Here is a 22104-nt window from a genome sequence, read left to right on the forward strand (position 1 = left end):
GTTTCCTTCCTACTTTTTATTATAATATATCATTTAAAATTCAGATCTCTCTCTCTCTCTCTCTCTCTCTCTCTCTCTCTCTCTCTCTCTCTCTCTTACGCTGAAATACGTGTGATACATACTTCTTGTAATATATAACACGAGATTCTTCTTTCCATTTCCATGATCCATTGTGACAATTTTTTGAAGCAATTTAATAAAAATGAGCGAGAACAATATGAACAAGTAAATTAAGAAACTGCGTTTCCCAGAGAAAGTCTGAGATTGGATCTAAATATATTAATACTTCCTAGCATTCAGGAAAGAAGAATAAAAGAAAGTGAGCGACTTTACAATCTAAAATCTGTCATTTATATTAACGTTGTCATTCTTTTAATAAATATATGATTTGTCACTTTCTGTGACAATTTTAAATCGGTGCGATTAAATATTATTGTAATTGCATTTCTCATACATATTCTGTTAAAAAGTAATTGATTAAAAAATAAAATTTGATTATCTATTTATATAATACTTTCAGAAAAATTTAATACATTAATATTCTATAGCACTGAGCATTGAATAACTCGTTTTTTAATAACAACTAAGACAGACATTTAATATCTTAAAATCGCATAAAAAAGATATCTGTCTAAAATACTTATTCTGAAGCACTTTGCATTATTCAGGAGTGAGCGAAAAATAAATTTCTCATGCCGAATCAAAAAGAAAAAAATATGTATTTATAAATGTATTTTTGATTAAGCATATATATAAAAAACATTAAACTTTCGCTGATACATTTCATAGATCACATAAATTTAATTTAACATATCTAAGTTAATTCGGTTTTTGATGTGAAATTATATTATTATATGGAGATAATAATCTATGCAGTTACACTTCCTCGTACTATAAATCATACGTAAATCGTTTCACACACACACATAAGTGTTTGCCTTTAATCATATTTTATAATATTTTATTGATCTAAACTATTTATTAATTATATTTAATCATTATGTAATAATTATCGAATAAGACACTTATATTTTAACATTTCTATGCCATAAATCGTATATGTTCTGATGGCGTCATTTTTTCAAGAATAAAGTACCTATATACTGTTACTTTGATATAAAAATTGAGATAAATACAATTTTGTGCTATGATTGATGCATGTTATAAATGTTACGTTCGTTAGTAGCTTGCTGATAGATGGCAGCAATTACTGAACTTTCAAGTGGAACATAGCGAAGCAGAAATATAGGCAGAGTACTATCTTATCCATCTCTCCATACATATTAGTCACGCCAAAGTAACGTTTGATTTTGCATTTATTATATATAGTTCAAATACAAAACTAAAAGGAAATGAAGAAAAGCATTATCAAATAGCACATCAACTCTCGATATAAGATCCTTGATTTTTTTGACATTGATTTTACATTATGAACACAAAAAAATTCTCATTTCTTCATTATCTATAAATATATACTCCAATATTTGATTATTTAAATATTTAAATAATAAATTACTTATTATATAATATTATATATAAGTATATTATTATATGATATACTTATTATATAATATTACATATATATATGAATCTGCCATTAACAGGTTTTTCACCAAAATACCAGACACCGTGTATATAAAAATTAATAGATTATTAATAAAGCTACATACATAAGAGTAATCCGTACTATTAACAAAAATCAGTCATTTACAATGATTGAAACGGTATGTAGTGAAAATTACAGTATTTAACGTCAAGTAATATACCAATTTAATAACACAAAAATCAGCGATTTAAAATATTATAATAAAATTATATCACGAATAACTATAATCAAAAAACTCCTATGGTTTTTGTAAAAACATATGTCATATTTCCATAAAAACATTCTAAAAATATTTATTTATTTATATTATATAAATTTTAGATAATTAAAAACTTTTTTTCCAAACTTAGATATTATTTAAAAATTAATTTACCTGAAATAATTAAATATTTAAATAATCTTTAAATAAAAAATATATTTCTCTCCGAATTCATCTATTAAAATTCATTATTAAAGCATACAATTATGAATATTTAGTAAACCTAATATTCCTTGTTCACCGGACATTTGCCTTTTACCAATTTAATAACACAAAAATCAGCGATTTAAAATATATTATAATAAAATTATATCACGAATAACTATAATCAAAAAACTCCTATGGTTTTTATAAAAACATATGTCATATTTCCATAAAAACATTCTAAAAAAATTTATTTATTTATATTATATAAATTTTAGATAATTAAAAATTTTTTTTCCAAACTTAGAAATTAGTTAAAAATTAATTTACCTGAAATAATTAAATATTTAAATAATCTTTAAATAAAAAATATATTTCTCTCCGAATTCATCTATTAAAATTCATTATTAAAGCAAATGCAATTATGAATATTTAGTAAACATAATATTCCTTATAGGTATTATAAATATCTAGATTCCTTCCTTATATATTATGTGAAACACGATAATTAAATTAATACAAATTGACTTTAATGAGAGTAATGAAAAATAAAACCATAAAAAATGTAAATTTTCCAATTTCAAGCCAACAGGAAGAAGACGCCGCGCGATTCTTCCTCTCGCGCGAACGCGTCGATAGGATTAGTAAAATGAATAAACCAATGGTACGGCCCGTCGATTCGCGTGTTATAATTCTTGATCTTGATCTTGGCCGTTCACCGGACATTTGCCTTTCATTGCGAGGAGGAATCTAATCGAAAAAAAGAGGAAGTGCATAAAGGGAACCAGCGGCGGGGGAGGAAAGCGCGTTAACCCTCTTTCTCTCGCTTCGCTGCGATCCGGTGACTTTTTGCCACCGGCTTTGTGGCCACTAGGAGTGATTCCTTTCACGCAGGTGGTAAAAGACTCCCTTTCATTCTCTTATCCAGTCACTATCACGTATACGTGTATAAAAGCAGCACGCGTATTCACGACGGTCGTCAGAACGCAACAGTGCGGGCGAACAATTCGTTTCCTCGTTGGATATTAATCGAGCTTCTTTCCGTCGTTGTGTTGTTTCGTCCTCTTTATCGCAAGTGATACCCTTCTCTTCCTTCTGGTCCTATGCCAGAACAATGGCAAGACAATGCGAGATGGTACCGTACCTTTTGGTAAGATAGATTATAGTACTTGCGATGATTTTTTTTTAATTTTATATTTCCGCGTTTGATCAAAGAGAACAATGACGTTTGGATTATTCGTTTTGCGACTTGCACGGTTAATAGAATCAGAAAGAAAAGCTACTGATTGTGAGACTATTTTTAAAAAATTAAAAATATTTCAGGTAAATTAATTTTTAAATAACATCTAAGTTTGGAAAAGAATTTTTAATTATCTAAAACTTATGTAATATAAATAAATAAATATTTTTAGAATGTTTTTATGGAAATATAACATATTTTTTATAAAATCTATAAGAATTTTTGGATTACAGTTATTCGTGATATAATTTTATTATAATATATTTTAAATCGCTGATTTTTGTGTTATTAAATTGGTAAAAGGCAAATGTCCGGTGAACAAGGAATATTAGGTTTACTAAATATTCATAATTGTATGCTTTAATAATGAATTTTAATAGATGAATTCGGAGAGAAATATATTTTTTATTTAAAGATTATTTAAATATTTCATTATTTCAGATAAATTAATTTTTAACTAATAAGTTTGGGAAAAAAATTTTTAATTATCTAAAATTTATATAATATAAATAAATAAATATTTTTAGAATATTTTTATGGAAATATGACACATGTTTTTACAAAAATCATAGGAGTTTTTTGATTATAGTTATTCGTGATATAATTTTATTATAATATTTTAAATCGCTGATTTTTGTGTTATTAAATTGGTACATTATTTGACGTTAAATACTATAATTTTCACTACATACCGTTTCAATCATTGTAAATGACTGATTTTTGTTAATAGTACGGATTACTCTTATGTATGTAGCTTTATTAATAATCTTTATTATTTTTAGTTGAATCTACTCCTAGTCGTTTCATTAATTAGCTTGACCAACGCCGGCGGACATGGTGAACAGTAAGTTTGAATTGAGTTTTATATCAAGCTTTATATAATGTCAAAAAGCAGAATAAACGTTAGTAGCATATACGATCTCTCGTATCTTGCAACGAGATAATTATATAGTTCTTATATCTTCTCAAACAATCAGAATCTTCAATACTTTCCCTACCCTTTATAGCAACCACGTGATAATTCACGTGCCGTACAAAATCAAGACCATTCACCATACGCATACAATCACGAAACACCTACACCACGGCGGCGGCGACAAGTACCAAGTACTCGGATACACTGTGGGCCATCCGATTAAGCTTGGACATGATTTCGGCGGGGGTGGCGGAGGACACGATTTCGGCGGGGGTGGCGGAGGACACGATTTCGGCGGGGGTGGCGGAGGACACGATTTCGGCGGCGGCGGTGGAGGACACGATTTCGGCGGGGGTGGCGGAGGACACGATTTCGGCGGCGGCGGTGGAGGACACGATTTCGGCGGTGGGGGTGGAGGATACGATTTCGGCGGTGGCGGTCATGATTTTGGAGGTGGATTCGGAGACGAAGGTGGATTCGGAGGTCATGAGGACTAGTCGAGTCGTTAGAAGGATTCTTTCGTATATTATTGTTACTTTTGGAGAAATTAAAATTGTCTTTGAAGTAATGACGCGGTAATTTTTTGAAGTGTGTGCGAAATATCTTACATACCCCCGTTATCTCCCTGATAACGCACTACGTGCTTATCGATTTTGTTATATATATAATTTAAAATAACAATTTAAAAAAGGATAGATATTTAAATATTTTGTATTCTTTTATATCTCTAGTCTGAGACACTCTCTTAAATCCTTGACACATGCTTTCAGCACAATGTGTATGTATATATAATATTGTTATTTCTTGTGTTATCTTTGTATTGTTTTTATATCTATATTGTTTTTTGTTAAACATAATAAATAAATTAAATGAATGTTTTTACAGCGCGTATTTTTCAGCTTAATAAATCATATGTACTTGATTGCATTTACAAAAATATTTTAAGAATCTAAGGAAAAATATAAGTATAAATCATTAAATACGTACCTTATAGTTCAAATATCTTTGTCTCTTTTTTTCAGAACTACTTATTTGAAAGAGACAAAAATATAATTACCACCGAATTTAAAATTAACTGACGTTAGAAAAATCAGTCTTGTGTATTATTTCCATCTGTTTACTTTTCCTCAATATAATTAATAAATAAAATTTTGTACGTGTATGTTTGAAAAGAATATGTTTAAAATAATATATTTGAAGATATACAATAATGCACACACACTATAGGTGAAAATTTTTTATATTATTGAATTTTTTTATATTACTTAAAAGTTTATATTATCCAATTCGAAATAATACATTTCAAAAGCTCAGAAAATATACAATATAAAGCTCTAATACATCTACAGATACGCAATCTTTTATATATTTGACAACTTTTACAGTTACAATTTATAATTTAATATTAAAAATTAAACTTTTTCTTCAACATTTTTATTAAAATTAACAACTTTATTTATTCATCTTTTTAAATATTTCCACGTACGGCAGGTTGAATGCTCCTATGTACGACAGGTTGCACACAGATAGGAGCATCTAGACTTGTTTTATGTTGAGAAAAGCATACCTGCGTTTTTTCTTTCTTCAGGCATTTAAAACGTTCATCTTACTATTCTAAAAATGTTCTAAAAGCAGTTAATCAAATTTTTCAATTATTGTTTTATATAACAACAATTAATATTGGCTTTCAATTTAAAAATAAATTAGTCGATAGAAAGGGGCTCCGAACGCAAGATGAGGGAGCGTGAATAAAAACAATGTTTTAAATAACAAATTCAAAATTTATTCAAACCTTTCGATCCTTCTTCGGACCATCCTCAGTGATACAATGTAATATATAAAAACAAAGCAGTCACTTACAGTCTCTTTGGAATTTATAATCTCGTCATAATGGAGTAACATTTGAGAGTGTATATTGGAGTATGCACTTCTACAAATTAAACTGTGTAATAGGGGAGGGGGGGAGGGGGGCGGTAGGTGACTCAGTATGTAAACTATAGCCTACATACAATCCAAGCTTTTTTGAAAATTCGTATACTCGTTTACAAAATGGCGAAGGTTCAAAGTCAAAATTCTACGATTATTTTTTTGACCCAAAAAAAAAAAGAAAAAAAGTTCTATCAATGTCTATAAAACGGAGACGCTATGGGACATTCTTCCACGAAAAAATTCTGAAATATAGTTTTAATGTTATTCGATACCGATATAGAAATTTTAGAATAAGCGATACAATAGTTTCGCGACAGAAAAAAATTCCCCCAAAAAAGGCTTTTTTTCTCACCCGCAACTCCGGGTGCCCCCTTAAAGCACCTTCTATCGACAAATTTATGTTTTATTACAATATCGACATCTTTGATTTTCCAAAAAAATACAAAAAGATTAAATCGCACAAACACATTTAGGAATAATATATTTGATATATCTGTATATACATTAAAAATATAAAAATAAGGAATTTCTTAAAATATGGAATATGTTAATTTTGTCCTAATTTAAGATTTTTAATTTTATTTACGTCAAAGATTTCTTGTACGTGATGATCAAAGAAACACAATTCTGTGCGTAGAACGCAAAAACGCTGAAGGCAAAAGTAGATTGATCGTTATCCGTAATATAGGTGCTGCAAATGAAGCTAATGTCTTTATAAATGAGAATTTCACGCTCCGTCCAGGTATTCATTAATTTTATGAGTTATTGAGAATAAAGTTGTACTTATTCATAATAATTATCTGTAATTGCAATTATTAATCGAGCAGTCTTTCGAGTTATAATATGATATTACGTCTTGACATTGCATAATTTATTATCTCTTAATAATATCTCCTAAATAATTTATGAATGTTTAAATAATTTTTAAACATTTCAAGAATATTGGTTAATTTATTATAACTTACTTTATATTATTATTATTTAGCTTATATATTTATTTCTATATGAAAATTAATTTATTATCCCTTACTTTATGATTATCTAACTCATTAACATACTATTTAATTAAAACATTTATTTTTATATTGTCTTATTGTTCTTCAACAAGTCTATCCTTGATCGCATGTTTGTCAATCAACGTCATTATGATAATTAATGAATGATAAGTCTAATAAACTTTTGCTCTTTCTTTTAAATTAATTTTTTTAATAATATTATACCGCCTATTTGTAAGAACAACAATAAAATCTGAAAATATTTGCGGAATCGTCCACAACAGCTGTTGTGCGGTTAAGTTGTACCTGGTGAAGTTAATATTTATTATTGACACGATCACCGTGTTTCAAATTGCTTTTTTTACTTCACGGGAACCTTCCAAAATTCGAGCGCTTCTCCGGTTTGTGGTACTTATCATTATCGTGATGATATTCATTATCATCGATGAAGTAACGGCCAGCGTGCGTTTTCTCCGTCGATTCATTCTTATACTCTTCATCGATGGAGTGATCGCCCTCCTCGTGCTTGCCGTCGTAAAATTTCGTTACATCGCCCGTATAAATATGTCCTCGTGCGGACTCGCCGCCTTTACGATAACCTTCCTCGTATGTATGCATGTAGGGCATATCAATATTGTTGTCGTCGGTTTCCTTGACGTTTTCATGAACCGCGTACTGCGGCGGATAAGAGTATCCGATCATGTCGCCGTATTTGCCTTTTAGATGATCGGGTTTATTATGATGCTGCGACATAGGCATATAAGAATCTTTGGGATCCTGGAAGAAAGGATTTTCCTTTTGCTTTTGAGGCTCTTCTTTATGAATACCGTTATGATCCTTGGACAGATTATTGTCGTTGTCGTGATAGTCGTAAGCGTTCCAGGAACTCCAATCCTGATGAGTCTCCTTATGATAGGTTTTCGTCGGCACTTCTTCCTTAATCTTTGACTTTTTTGGCTTGTGAATATGTACGAACACCGTTTTCGTGTGAATGTGATGTTTTATGATCTGCGGCACGTGAATCTTGAAATGCACGCTGTTCAGAATGGAATAATCAATGAGAAATATAATAATAGAATGATAAGAAAATGGAAGGAGAGAATTTTAAAAATTCGCCAATAAAAAGTTGTACAAATTACAATTTACTCTTATTATAGGGGAACGTGGGGTAGAACGGCACCGCGGGGTACAATGGTGCACAGTCGATATCTTTTTACAGAGATGACTACCGTGTCATGAAATATGTTGCAATTATTGCTATTAGGTGTCTCTTTCTGCGTGCTGTTATCAGTGGTCGCAATATTTTTAGTTGAAAGTTGTTATAAATTATTTAATGCACTTGCTGTGCTCTCCGCGACTGAGTTGTAATTCTTCGATATATTTACATAAGGTAAACAATGATAAAATTCTATTTTTATTACCGTAAATACATTTATGTTTTAAACGATCTTTTCTTATTAATTTCATACTGTGTCTATGTAAATATCGATTAATTATAATTTTTTATATGATCAAAAGTAAATAAATACGTTTTGAGGCTTAATGAAATATTAGCCCACGAAATGCTGTACTTTTTATTTTTATACTAGAGAAAGAAAGAGAGTATACATAGATGCTGTTTTTCAAAATTAATACCAAAAATTATTACATTAAAGGATATTTTTCCATGTTTTAAAGAGAAAAATATTTACTGTAACAAGAGAATTGTTTTTATTTATTAATTTATAGTTATCATTTAAAAATCAAATCTATATTCTTATGTTCTATATATCATATTATAGTATACAACTTTTAAGAAGTTTTAGACATCAATGTTAATGAAATAAACAAATTTTGGAGGTAGTCCATTATATCCCGCATGAAAAGCATATCACGAAAATCTAGGCTTTTACTAAATCAATAATCTCGTCTATTTAAACTATTATTTTATAATAAATTTGTGTTTTTTCTTATAGTGAATATTCCAAAGAATATTTTTAGTAAAAAAAAGATTGATTTATTTTTTTTTAATATGTTGAAAACTTGCTCAATGCTTACGTTGGCCGTTCTACCCCCACGTTCCCCTATATTATTGTTTTAATTTGGTGATAATAGTAGTGCTATGTAAGTCGATAGACTATTAGTAAATATAAAAATTGATTATCCTCCAACATTCGAGAAGCGTTGTAATGTAAAAAAGATAGATACATTCGTTAATTTGATAACGAGAGAGAACGAGAACGAGAGTGAGCGTGCACTATGATTTTCGCTACGAGAAAGCGTAAAGCTCGGTGACTACATTTATAACGCCTTTTAATGAAGCTGCGCAATCCGCCAACTTGATGAATTTAATAACACAATAATTGTATATATACATATATAAATACATTGTGTACTCACTGCTCTTTGCCGGCATTTCCGCCGTTCAGCGCCTCGTTTGACAGTATGATAAAAAGACCGATAAAGATTTTCTGAAACACAAGTCGCGCGATTGTTACTTCTTAAGTTATTCATAATACACACACACACACACACACACACACACACACACACACACGCATTTGTTAAATTAATTAACGATATTTATGCTCGTTGATCACGATCCCGTTGTACCGATATCTGCAATCTTTATACGCTGATCTAAAACGCATTTGCAAGGATTCTCACACGCATTACTTTTAATTGAATCGCTAATTATATTGTACGAGAACAGCCGTGCAGAACGCAATATATCTTACAAAATTTCTCAATCATATTTAATCTATATATTTATTTGTGTCTTGTATACATGTGTATATATATATATATATATATATATATATATATATATATATATATAAAATTGAACTGTATAACTTTTGCACGATAATCTATATGAATAAATCACACAATCTGCACACGCGACTTTCGAGTTTCACCTTGATATTTTATCAATTTCATCATTACCATGATGTATGTTCGAATGCAGTAACGATCGCGAACTCGGTTATCGGTGATCAATCGCCGTTTGCGATTCGCCGACGATAAAATGGCCATTTATATGCAATCTTCTTTTCATCGAAAGCGAATCTCGCGGAGAAACGTGATGCAGTTCACGGCCGATGATTGCTTTCGCTATTCTTCCGGTGATATGCTTCATCTCTCGATGCGGAACTGACGTTGTTTTAGAAATTATGGGGTCGATAAACCATAAAGAGATATTGCACGGCCAAGTTCAGTGTCTCAGTGAAATCATTTCTTTTGCTCGGTAATTTATTGAAGATTATCTCTGTGATATTTCTAATACGTTTTTCTTTTGATATTTTTCCAGGAAACTAGTCTAAAGGGTCTAAAAAAACGATTAATCCAATTGAAGAGAAATCTGTACAATGACTACGTGCTTTTAAGAAAATGAAACAAAAAGCGGATGCAGATTGGATTACTTATAAATGCAGATGGGTTATATACAGACAGGTAATAAATATCCTTGCTATGTAAAATAATTAAATTATATTTTTGCATGGTTCAGTAATTTAATATTTAAATTTCGGATAGTGTTATCTTTACGTCAAAAACATATTATTTAAGTTAATAGTGTGAATAATAAATAAAAACACTAGATATCTGAATATATTAAACAAAATACACCTACAAAAGTTATAATTATATATAAATATATGTAAAAATTGTTATATAATTATTACAAATTAATTCCACATGTTTTATTAGAGATTTTATAAAGCTAGAGAAATTGATGTATCTTGGCTGGATTATGAAATGTTCAACATCGCGCGATTTAATAATTATTTCAATATAATAAAAATAATTATTACAATTATTACTCGAATATAACATGTACATATGTAGGATAAATAATTTAATAATAATACGTAGTTTTAATATAAATGTAAATCATAGAATAGCGCATAAAGCAAAAATAGATATCGAAAGACTTTTAAGGGATAATAACTATAAAATTTAAGGAATGCAATTTACATATAAATTACGTTTTTTTTCATCGACATAATTATTTTTTGTCTAAATAAACGAAAAATATTACGTTAATAATTAAATTATATCTTTGCATGGTTCAGTAATTTAATATTTAAATTTCGGATAGTGTTATCTTTACGTCAAAAACATATTATTTAAGTTAATAGTGTGAATAATAAATAAAAACACTAGATATCTGAATATTAAACAAAATACACCTACAAAAGTTATAATTATATATAAATATATGTAAAAATTGTTATATAATTATTACAAATTAATTCCACATGTTTTATTAGAGATTTTATAAAGCTAGAGAAATTAATGTATCTTGGCTGGATTATGAAATGTTCGACATCGCGCGATTGTCTAAATAAACGAAAAATCTGACGTTAATTTGCATATATCATTAGGAGAATGATATTAATTTCGGATTCATTGGGAAAATATATTGGAAGACAGTCTTATATACGTACATGCGCGCACGCATATCATTTATTACAAACAAATGTAATAATGTTACATGACATACTATGATAAAAAGTATCTAAAATGTGCTTATATGTAAGTGAATTGTAAGCTCGTTGATAATCACAATCTAATGACTCTTTGGGTTTTGTTACTTATAGATGAATACTGCATGTTGTTTTACAATCTACGAAAGTATGCGTTATCGATACATGTCATAGTACACGTTATCGTCATCATCTTCACGGTGCTTTGCTTCATGATGATGCGAAATTATCTTGTAAATTGTATGCGTATGTTTCACATTTTTTACGCTATAAGGAACGTGTATTACCACCTTTTTCCTGAAACAAAAAAAAATGTTGCAAGGTTTTTTTTCGAAATTTTCCCAAATGTTTCATATATTTGTTATCTTATATTGTTAATACTCATTTTCGAGTCTTACTTAGATTCGGTCGATTGATGCAACAGCGCAAGACTTATTAGGAACAAAGTGCTGTACTGCAACAAACATAAATATCAGTGCATTATTATTATTATTATCATGTATAGTATTTTAATTATCTTATGAATAGAGATTTTTGGCGAAATAAAAGTAAACTTAGAAATATCACATAAAAACTAAATATTGAATTAAAAATGACAAAATTAATAATAAATATTTGTCAATTAAATTTCATTAAAATCAGTTTTAAAAAGTGTCAATTTTAAGCAAATTATGAAAGTAAATTTTAAATTAAATATTGAATTTAATTGAAATTTAAATATATATATGATAATATAACTGAAAAAAAAAAAGAACATCTTACCAAGAACTTGTTCATTGTGAAAAACTCGACTCGTTTCTCGAAGCACTCCGATCGAGAGATTACTTTCTGTACATCGCACAGCTACAAAACGAAGGTTTATATAGTGCAAGCAGCAACTAACGGGAGGGAGATGCATAAAGTATTCCGCGAAACTCCGCCCAGCATGCACTCAACACACTATCACTTATGATTACTGTTCTAGAATACTGCAGGCATCCTTTTGCACTGGATTTTCATCTGAAAAACATTTTTCACGCCGATATATGGCAAACCTAGAAACATAAAATTCATCTTTGAACGTATTATCTGCGTTAAATAATAATACTCAAATAGTATATTTATTCACGGAGAAAATTTTATATTAAAAATTACTGTGGTATGTAATAACTGTGGACCATTAGGAATCATTCTAAATAGAAAAGTGCTACGTAAAACTATATCAATTTACGTAATTTTTACAGTTTTACATAGCACTTTAACTTAGAGTGATCCCTAATGGTCCACAGTTACTAAAATTATTTATTTTTGACATCAACGTTTCTAGTAAAAAAAAAAAAAAAAAAAAAAATGTAATTTCTTCACATCATGTGTTTTTATCTACAAATTTTTTCCACCTTGTTTCGCGAGCCTTCGCAAACTGCAATTTAGTAGAGAAATGGATATCGAAGATAACGTATTGGTCCTTTTGAATCATAGCACTTTGAGGACGCAAATCGTTTCATCTAATTAAATGATATGACGCGTACGCGAATTAAAGTGAATTAAAAGTGAAATCTCGGCGTAGCGTTGGAAAGCATCGTAAGAAATGCCACCTACACGCGTGTGCATCGATACATCGCGTTTCTGCGATTAGCAATTTTTATCCAGCACCAATTCCGGCCGAGGAAAAAGAAGAAATGGACGAGAAGTTCGCCGCGGCGTGACCACCTCGGCTATCGTGATCGGTGTAATCGACGTCGGCCACATTGATTTCACGGTCATATTAATCCCGAACGGTTGAAAAACCGATTGATGCAAGGGTCATAATCGTATTGTTTGGAAAGTACGGCATGTTTATCTCCCTTGCGTCTTACTTTTTTTTTTCCTCTCTTCTCTCGATCCTATCGACATGCTCAATGTCTCTTAAGCATGTTTAGTACCTATTTTTAAAAATATAGGAATTTAATAAAATTTGCACAGATTGTTCTGATACATGTTCAGAGACTTATAAAAAAACCTAGAGTTGATTCACTGAAGCAATCAAAAGTTATAAGGATTTTAATTTGCGATGAATTTACCCGTCGATATTATTATTGATATAATTATTTTGTGGATCTAATTATAAGTAAAAGTATTAATATAATTATAAATATAATTATTTATATAAATAAGTATAAATATAATTATTTCTGTCCTTTTTAGCCCTTAAATTGATACGATGACAGATTTTCTATCTTATAAAAAACCTGTGATCATGTTGATTTAAGAGCTAAAATAGATAGAAATAATAATAGGAATTTATTCAAAATTTGCAAAAGTATAGTTTAAATATAGAGGAAATATTTGATCACATAATCTTGGTCAAGTACTGACTAGTTTAAAAGATATTGAATATAATTTTCTCAATTTCGTCCTATTATCCGAGATGACATATTATTTATTGTGAAAACGTGACAATATAGCATTCAGCTGAGCCTTCTTTTGACATTTTAAATAATCTATCTTTTCATCTGGAGAAGCCTCTATTTACAAACGTGTAAGCGAGAAGCGACTAGGCCTCATATGTCAATTTGCAATTTGACCAATTTATGAAAAATTACCATGCTACCACATTTCTTTCTTCTCGGAAAAATGACAAATTATTAAATTTATCAAAGAAATAGTTAAAAATCTTTTATATTTTGTCATTATTCACTATTATAATTTTTATTCTGACATTTCAAATTATTCTGTACGAGTAAATTCTTTTATTTTTATAATTCAAATTTTGTGCTGTAATGTTGAAATCGAAGTATCGTTAATGATAAAAGTTTCTCATTATAGTTTAAGAAACGCGAAAATTCTCCGAAAAAAAGTTTCTAAATACATTTCTACACTCTAGCTATAAATAAATAATAAGATTTTATGCAATTTTTATAATAATCAGATATTAAGATATATGAGAAAAGAATATATTCGTCAATTTCGACTACGTTTTGCTCCGATTGTAGGTGCTAAACATCCTTAATCGATGCAATTATCTATCGCGAAATCTATGTTATTCCCTTCTCCTTTTTTGTTGTTCAAATTTATTTCTTTTTATATGAGATTTGAAAATTTCTTAATACTTGTCACATCTCTGATAAGTATTTCGTATCATTATATTGACGTTAGAGTAAATTTATAAAAAATATTTCTTTGTTTACAAAGAGAAGATAAATTTGTATAAAATTTTCGTTTGATTAGCTTTTAAATAAGATGTAATAATTAACGTTTAAACTAAATTTAAATAAAATTTAATAATTAATCTACACTGAATATCCTGAATTTTGTATCAGTTTTCTTTCTGTAAAATATTTTCGTTTTCACTAATATTATTCCATTTCTTTCCAAATCGCTAATTTTTTCTCGCTTACTTTCAATGTGAAGATATTAACAAAAATGCTTATATTTAACGTTAAAACCTTTATTATAAATGTATCTAAAACCTACATCAAAACTTTCTAATACTGCACATTATCTTGAGTGAATTCCTAATTGCAGTTTAATAACAATAATAGCCGCATCTTTTATTCGTATTACTTTCCCATTCGTCATGAAATATGTAACTTACATCGATGGAGAACAATTAGAAATTAAAACAAACAAATGTGAAATATTATTTATTTTTTAAATTAACAAAATAAACAATTGGCGAAGTAGATAGAAATACATACATCATCCCCAGGAATCTATTACCTTATGTACAACATTTAAAAATAGTATTTTTGTGTTAAGAACACTTTTTTATATGTAGATAATTAAATACATACATATAAATGACTCTCATATAACAACTATGACTATATATATCTTTCGTATCGAAAAAAAACTCATTGACACTATATGTGTCAAGGAGTTTTTATATTGTGTCAATAATATATGTATATTGTGTCAAATTTTACTCACACAAATCAGTGAAAAATATCGAGTAGAAAACGGCTAGAGCAACTAGAGTCTTATCCTTCATTCAACTGCAAATAAAATTTATATAATTTTAATTATAATTGTATGGCCATGCTATTTAATTTATTGGTGAGAAAAAGCTCAAGTTCGTTTCATTCAATCGAGGGATTTACAGAGATAAAAAGAATGGCAATAATCTTAAGGTTGGCCTGTGTTACATAGGTAGAAAAGCGGTGAGGTAAATAATGTATACAATTATCTAACAATAACATTCTTTTTTATCATATGCAAACATTAATTGTATTTTTATTACACATGTTATCAATCCTAATTTTTTCGTTTTAAGTTTCACAACACATTTAACGTCATTTCGGATGCAGATGCAATTATTTGCAACATATGTATAAGTGCATTTGATACTTCATTTTTTATAAATTATCTTAATCAATCAATCAGTTGTTATGCAGGATATAGACACACATATAATATATACATACATATATACACATTCATACATGTAAATACGCGTGCAGACAACTTTTGCGACTAACGATTTTTGCGTAAAACATAAATGGTGAAAAATCGTTTGGAGAATATAATTGCATCTGCGTTACAGTCACGTTCACGATGACGAACGCGCGTAAACGCATAAGAACGCAAACGGTCGATCGTGCCTAAAGAAAGAGAAGCACGCGAGTTAACATAAATAAAAGCATCAGGTGGTGGTCGACTTTGTTTTCGAAGTGGCTCTGAAAAATTTTGATTTCCTTGTGACTGTCGTTCTCTTGGTCGTACTACTAGTCGTCGGCTTCTGCGTTGTGACCGTCTTTTTCGTAGTACTATTCAACTGCGCTCTCGGTTTCATTATGGACGTCGATTTCTTCATCACCATAGGCCTTTTGGGTAACTCCTTTTTCGCTTTATTGCTCGATGATACAGACGTTTTGCTCACGTTTGCAACGTTTATCAACGATTTCTCCGTCGTACTGCTCATCGTCCATTTCTGCGTCACATTACTCACGCTCGGTTTAATCGCACTTGCCTCGGTCGCGATCATTCTATCTGCCTGAATATTATTCATAAAAATCTCCTCGATCGCTTTGATCAGCAGCGGCGTTTTCTCCGTCGTGCTCGCGCTTTTGTTGATTACTTTGATCAAGAAGGGCGATCCTTCCGTCGTTCCGTCGCTCCTCATCGACTCAGCATTTTTGATCATCGTCTTCGTCGTCAACGCCGATGATCTTTCCGTCACACTTGTCGTTGCACTATTTACAATGATATTTGGTTGTAAAGTTTCCATCGTGGTGCTTGGTGTCGATTTCGCGACCGATATCGATTTGCTATTGACAGCTGATTTGCTGTTGACAGCTGATTTCTTGTTGACAGCTGATTTACTATTGACAGCTTGTGTCGGCTTGTCAATGATCCTTACGGTAGTACTCTCGGAACGAGGCGTGGTGGTCGATGTGGTGGTGGATTTTGCTCGTTCGCAACCGTTCTGTTCTTCTGAGGCGGTGGAACATCTCGGATCTCGAGCAACAGCACCGCCGCGCTGCGGTTTACTATTTCGACGTGCCTGATCGACGCCTCTTCGCGGGGGCTTCCTCGTCGTAGGTGGATCTTGAAGGGGCGGCTGTCGTTGGGTCGTAACGGGCTTTGCCAGCTCGGCCTCATACCCCTCTTGCCAGCCTGCGTTCTCTTGCACGAATACAACCGGCTGCCATCTCTCGCGATTGTCATCGATTGTCCTGGAGTCGGGGATCTCCGCGCTCTTCTCTCGCTTCGACTTACCCCATATCACATGGGACGCTGACTCGCCACTGCCACTCGACAAGGCCACCGCCTCGTCCGGATCGTTGTACCGCGGCTGTCGGATCCCGCTTGTCGCATACTCGAACGATCGATTGGCGTGATTCTCGGTTTGATAACCGGGCAAGTAAGACGGTGGATCTATAATTCGAAGCGCGTCGTTCTGAGCTAGACCGGTTTGCTTCTCGTAGGAGCTCGAATAGGTACTTGGCGCGCTGAAGAGATCGTTTTGCTTTGCGTAGGAAGACGCATAGGGATGACCCGGAGCGCCGTTAAATTCGTTCTGACTTTGATAAGAAACCGGATAAGAACTTGGAGCGCTGCTGAACTCATTCTGATTGTAATACGAGGTCGAGTACGTACTGGGAGCAGGGGCGTTGTAAGACTCGTGAATCTCGTTCTGCTTGTAGGACGTCGAGTAAGGATTCGGGGGGCTGTTGTAAGACCCCGGATAGAAGGCAGGAGCTGAGTTATTAGCGTTGTACTGCTCGTACGAGGGTGAGTAGGAACTAGGATTGGGACCATGTTCCATTGGTGCGCCCGGATACGGAGCAACTTGCCGATAAGGCAAACGATGCGTGCTTAATTGATACGGAGACTCTGCCGAGGGACTCTTCAGCCCGTTTTCACTCTGGGTCGCTATCGTTGCGTTTTCCTTCTCCAGCAGCTCCTTTACCTTATTCATGACTTCTTCAGCTGCCGCTTCATACTGATAATACGAGGCCGCCGTTTGGCTCAACAATTGTTGCTCGGGATTCTGCAGGTTTACCTGCTTGTCGCTTTCCACTTGGTTGGTCGAGGCTACCGTGGGCGAGGAACTTGCTTGCACTAGCGGATCCTTCGCATTCTCCGTCGAGGTCTCGGTCACTGGTTTGATCGGCTGTGGTTTTTTAGCATGGTTTCGAGGCGGGTAAATCGCCTGATGGCGATTGGAGGAGGAAGTGAGCAACGGGTCGCCCGGCACTATGGGATGTATCGTTCCGTAATGAGCATGATTCAGAAGCATGGCAGTAGGATCAATGATTGAAGGAATCGGGACGTAGGGGTTGTATTGCTTTTCCGCGTCGACCACGGGAACCGCCAACTGCGTGACGAAGCGCACCTTCACCTCACTCGCATCAAGCGGTTCTAACAGTCGTAAGTAGATCGTGCGTGTAGTCCCGGGTAGTTTAATAGGCACGAGCGGGCCCTTTTCGTTCTTCGGAGGATCCACCAATTGACGCACAATGTCGATAATGGAGTCGAGAATATTTTTCTTCGTGGTAACGCGAAGCACAGGCTCGATGCGAATCGGTTTCTCATCAGGAATCGCTTCAGGAATCGTCTCAGGAATCGCCTCAGGAATCGAGTCCAGTTGATTGTCGCTCAGCTCCAACGTCGACGACCCCCCGATGATTGAGCGAGTCTTTACACGTTTTGTCAGATGTCTCGGGCGATCGCGATTATAGCGATACTGTTGCTGTTGTTGTTGTTGTTGTTGTGGTTGTGGTTGTGGTTGTGGTTGTGGTAGTTGTTGTTGTTTTTGTTGTTGTGGTTGTTTTTGTTGTTGTTGTTGCGGTTGTTTTTGTTGTTGTTGTTTTTGTGGTTGCTGTTGACGTCCAGATTGAAACTCATGATTCCTCTTGGGCCTCTCGATTCTTGTATGTGGCTGAAACTGTCTTGTCATGGGGTATATATTGGAATAAATGTGGGAGGTGGGATTCATCTCTCTTCTCGTGGCATCTTTAACGATCAAGTCCTCTCGTAATCTTGCGATCTTCTTTATCCTGAAGAAGTCAATTGTAAATTATATTTAAATATGAGAAACAATTAAAATTAAAAAAAGGTAAAAAGACAAATGTTAATATTTAAATCTTACATACCTACTTAATAATTAAAAAATAAAATTGTATTTTATATAATTTTATTAAATATTTTCATTGCTATATGTATAAGTCTAATTTGACTAAATAATACAATTACAATACAAAAATAAATTTAAGAAAAATTATTGTTTTAAAAACAAAGAGGAAACAGGAAGGAAAGAGAAAAAAATCTACTTACCTATTTAAATGTTTGAGCTCGTGAGTGGACACTGTTGATGACAGACATACGCACACCTATATATATGAGTATATAAAGATTACATATATAGAATAAAATATATTTATAATATTTTATATATATAGCACTACAAATCATCATTTATAATAATTAACAACTCTTTCCCAAAAGAATCTCAATTTGCTCTTATCAATTTTTTCATGCGAAAGATAGAAATAATATTAGCATATCTCAACATCACTTTGCATTTCAATTAATAAATTAACCGTACAATATATCGTTAATTATTTTTTTTAAACTAAAAAAGAAATATTGAGAAATATTTCTTTTTTAGTTTAAAAAAAAATAATTAGCTCCTGAGAAGGAGCTTGACTAAAATTCTTAGGCTCTCAAACGTATCCTCCTTCCTCTCAATTATTCTACGGATCGAAGGAAAAAAATTTGCAGAAAAAAATCCATCTCCGGTAAGTTCACATTTAAATATCGTGCATATTTTCGTTCACTTTTCTCACTGCGAAGACAATAATTCTGCGACGAGCTGTCTTCACTCACCGTAATTAAACACGTGAGCTTCATATCGCGTAGCTCGCACAAGATCCCGCTCACCTCGCCGAGGTACTTCAAAGACGACTGTGATGCGGCGATATTTAGCCACCTCTTTTAAAGCTTCTCCCATTCGTACCAAAGCGGCTGCTTAACGCATTCGTAAGTGTCTACAATCCTTCTCCGCACGTACGCATGTCATTACACCATTACAACGGCCACAAATAGCGGGCGGGCAATCGGGCGAGTAATTAGTTCTCCTTTGTTGCCATATTATTATTATCATCGAGAGATATCGTACAGTTTCTAAATTACATTCAGACTCTGCGACTAAAAATGTATAAATAAGTCAATGATCTTTGTTAATAAATAGTAAATAATTTTTACAAAAACATTTCTATCTGAAAAAGTACATTAAACGAAAAGAAAATTCCAAAATATTATTCACAATTGTGGGTGTGTACTCATTTATATTTGAAATAAATTTGAGGGATGAAGGAATTTTAAAAATTGCATCTAATTAAATTAAATAAACCTTTTTTTTTCTACGTATATCAAAGTAGTTTTTTGATTTTTAGTTTCAATTATGTTAATGATTTCGTGTGTAAAAGATGAAAGTCTTTTCTATTAGAATATATCATAGTGATGAGTTTTCTCATTTTTATAGTTATTTACTTTTATAGTTATTTTTCTGGATTTAAACAGAATAACTGCGCACACATTTATATTACAACTTTGACGTATGAATTAAGCGACAATTAATTGAAGCCAATTTTTGAGATATATGACAGGGATTCTCGCATCAAAAGTCTCCTTTACGTCACGTGGGAAAAAAATTATAAACCTCTTTTTTTTCTTCATCTTTAACGAATATTATATATAACAAGACAGATAAATAAAAATCTTCTAAGATAATTCATTTCGAATAATTTTTTAAATATTAGGATCTAATAATTCAAGAGGTCATTAAAAATTTTTTTATTCGAAAAGATAGAATCTCGTTTATCTTAATAAATTGCAAGATGAAAATAAATAGATATGCGCAATACGATATACATTTCTTGCGAAGCAACACACCTCAATGTAATGCTGCAAGTTTCAGTTTTGGTGATTATACATTTGTAAGCATATCGTGCGAACACGTGATGAATTCTATTGAATTCTAATAAAATCTGGAATTTCTATTGAAATCTTACAAGCTTTTCCAGTTTAACGCGAGAGTAGTCATAACAAAGGCCATTGGCTTAATGAAAGTAAAATTACTTTACGCCCCGTTTTAATTGCGTGTTTGTGAGTTTCCCATCTCGAAGCGCAAAACGCCAGGTTTCTAGTACATCATCTAAACATGGAAAGTTGTTTGTCGAATCTGCTTCGTATCGGATTCTCACATACGCGGCGCAAATAAGCGTTCTGCGTTATTGCTAGGTAGAAAACCGTCTATTAATTAAGATAAAAAAAAGAACTAGGTCTGATAAGAAAAAACCGCGAAATATAAAAAAAACTGCGATCTCTCGGATAATTATATCCACTGTATCATCACTGTAACGGAAAGGGTGTGGTTCGAGACACGTTTGCAAAAATGCGTAAATTAATATAAAAAATTCCGAGATTCTCCGCGCGATCGGTGTAATGATATCTGATCTAACAACAAATTATCTGTTTCCTCCATGATCGCACATGTACAGAACATTAAAAGTAAAATTTGATTTGGTCCGAGTATTAGGGAGGAACTACGCGAATCATCTGTGTCAAAAGTTAATACATTTAAAATACATTTCGAGATTTATAAATTTGACATTGCCGGAAGCATTTTTAAAATGTAAAATTAATAATTATACGATATATAAAATATTTATTTTTATAAATATAAAATTAAAAATTAATAAGCTTGTCAAAATATTAATTAATAATTTCTGAGTTAAAGTAAATATTTGTTCCGTAGAATACAATTTATCTTATATTGAATTAACTTTTTTATAGTGATACCGCGTATATGCAAAAATTCATGAAAATGAAAATTTTAATTCTATATGAGGCAAATCTTTATTTTAATTCACAAATTAATTATTAATTTTATATTTTAAAAGAATTAAATTGCTTTCTGCAAATTTATGAATCTCAAAATGTATTAACTTTTGACATAGATGATCCATATATAGTTCCTTCTTAAAGACTCACCAGCGGTAAGTGACAAGATGTTAACATGAATTTTTGTAATCATACCTTCTGATAAGATCAATTTCTTCGAATAAATGTTACTCTGATGTTT

The 22104-nt window shown here is 31.8% G+C and overlaps 3 protein-coding genes across 3 annotated transcripts; 1 reads left to right on the forward strand and 2 right to left on the reverse strand.

Moving 5' to 3' along the window:
• The first annotated feature begins 3123 nt into the window (after window positions 1–3123).
• Window positions 3124–4662, forward strand: LOC140668351 (uncharacterized). The gene is made up of 3 exons (XM_072897288.1): window positions 3124–3159; window positions 4032–4093; window positions 4257–4662. Exons 1-3 carry the CDS (start codon window positions 3124–3126, stop codon window positions 4660–4662), a joined length of 504 nt encoding a protein of 167 aa, XP_072753389.1.
• Window positions 4663–4769: 107 nt separating this feature from the next.
• Window positions 4770–10104, reverse strand: LOC140668841 (uncharacterized). Its single transcript, XM_072898171.1, has 5 exons — window positions 10015–10104; window positions 9469–9539; window positions 7502–8125; window positions 4907–4997; window positions 4770–4790 (listed from the first exon to the last, which is right to left on the reverse strand). Exons 1-5 carry the CDS (start codon window positions 10102–10104, stop codon window positions 4770–4772), a joined length of 897 nt encoding a protein of 298 aa, XP_072754272.1.
• Window positions 10105–16026: 5922 nt separating this feature from the next.
• LOC140668842 (uncharacterized) lies at window positions 16027–19912 on the reverse strand. The gene is made up of 3 exons (XM_072898172.1): window positions 19845–19912; window positions 19293–19348; window positions 16027–19015 (listed from the first exon to the last, which is right to left on the reverse strand). The coding sequence occupies exons 1-3, from the start codon at window positions 19866–19868 to the stop codon at window positions 16156–16158; spliced, it is 2940 nt and encodes a 979-aa protein (XP_072754273.1). The 5' UTR covers window positions 19869–19912; the 3' UTR covers window positions 16027–16155.
• Between the last annotated feature and the right edge of the window lie 2192 nt (window positions 19913–22104).

The sequence above is a fragment of the Anoplolepis gracilipes genome, chromosome 8 (assembly GCF_047496725.1).
Source record: "Anoplolepis gracilipes chromosome 8, ASM4749672v1, whole genome shotgun sequence".
In the NCBI taxonomy this organism is placed as follows: Eukaryota; Metazoa; Arthropoda; class Insecta; order Hymenoptera; family Formicidae; genus Anoplolepis; species Anoplolepis gracilipes.

Bases quoted from the DNA above. Each gene is read 5' to 3' on its own strand.
- LOC140668841 (XM_072898171.1), bottom strand. From the start codon at position 10,104: ATGGCCATTTTATCGTCGGCGAATCGCAAACGGCGATTGATCACCGAT. The intron at 9,540-10,014 runs GTAATGATGAAA...CTTGTGTTTCAG, and splicing joins GCATTCGAACATACATCATG to AAAATCTTTATCGGTCTTTT. The intron at 4,998-7,501 runs GTACCACAAACC...AAAACAATATAG, and splicing joins TATCATCACGATAATGATAA to ATATAAAAACAATACAAAGA.
- LOC140668351 (XM_072897288.1), top strand. From the start codon at position 3,124: ATGGCAAGACAATGCGAGATGGTACCGTACCTTTTG. The intron at 3,160-4,031 runs GTAAGATAGATT...TATTATTTTTAG, and splicing joins AGATGGTACCGTACCTTTTG to TTGAATCTACTCCTAGTCGT. The intron at 4,094-4,256 runs GTAAGTTTGAAT...TACCCTTTATAG, and splicing joins GCCGGCGGACATGGTGAACA to CAACCACGTGATAATTCACG.
- LOC140668842 (XM_072898172.1), bottom strand. From the start codon at position 19,868: ATGAAGCTCACGTGTTTAATTACG. The intron at 19,349-19,844 runs GTGAGTGAAGAC...TCATATATATAG, and splicing joins AGCTCACGTGTTTAATTACG to GTGTGCGTATGTCTGTCATC. The intron at 19,016-19,292 runs GTAAGTAGATTT...TGACTTCTTCAG, and splicing joins GAGCTCAAACATTTAAATAG to GATAAAGAAGATCGCAAGAT.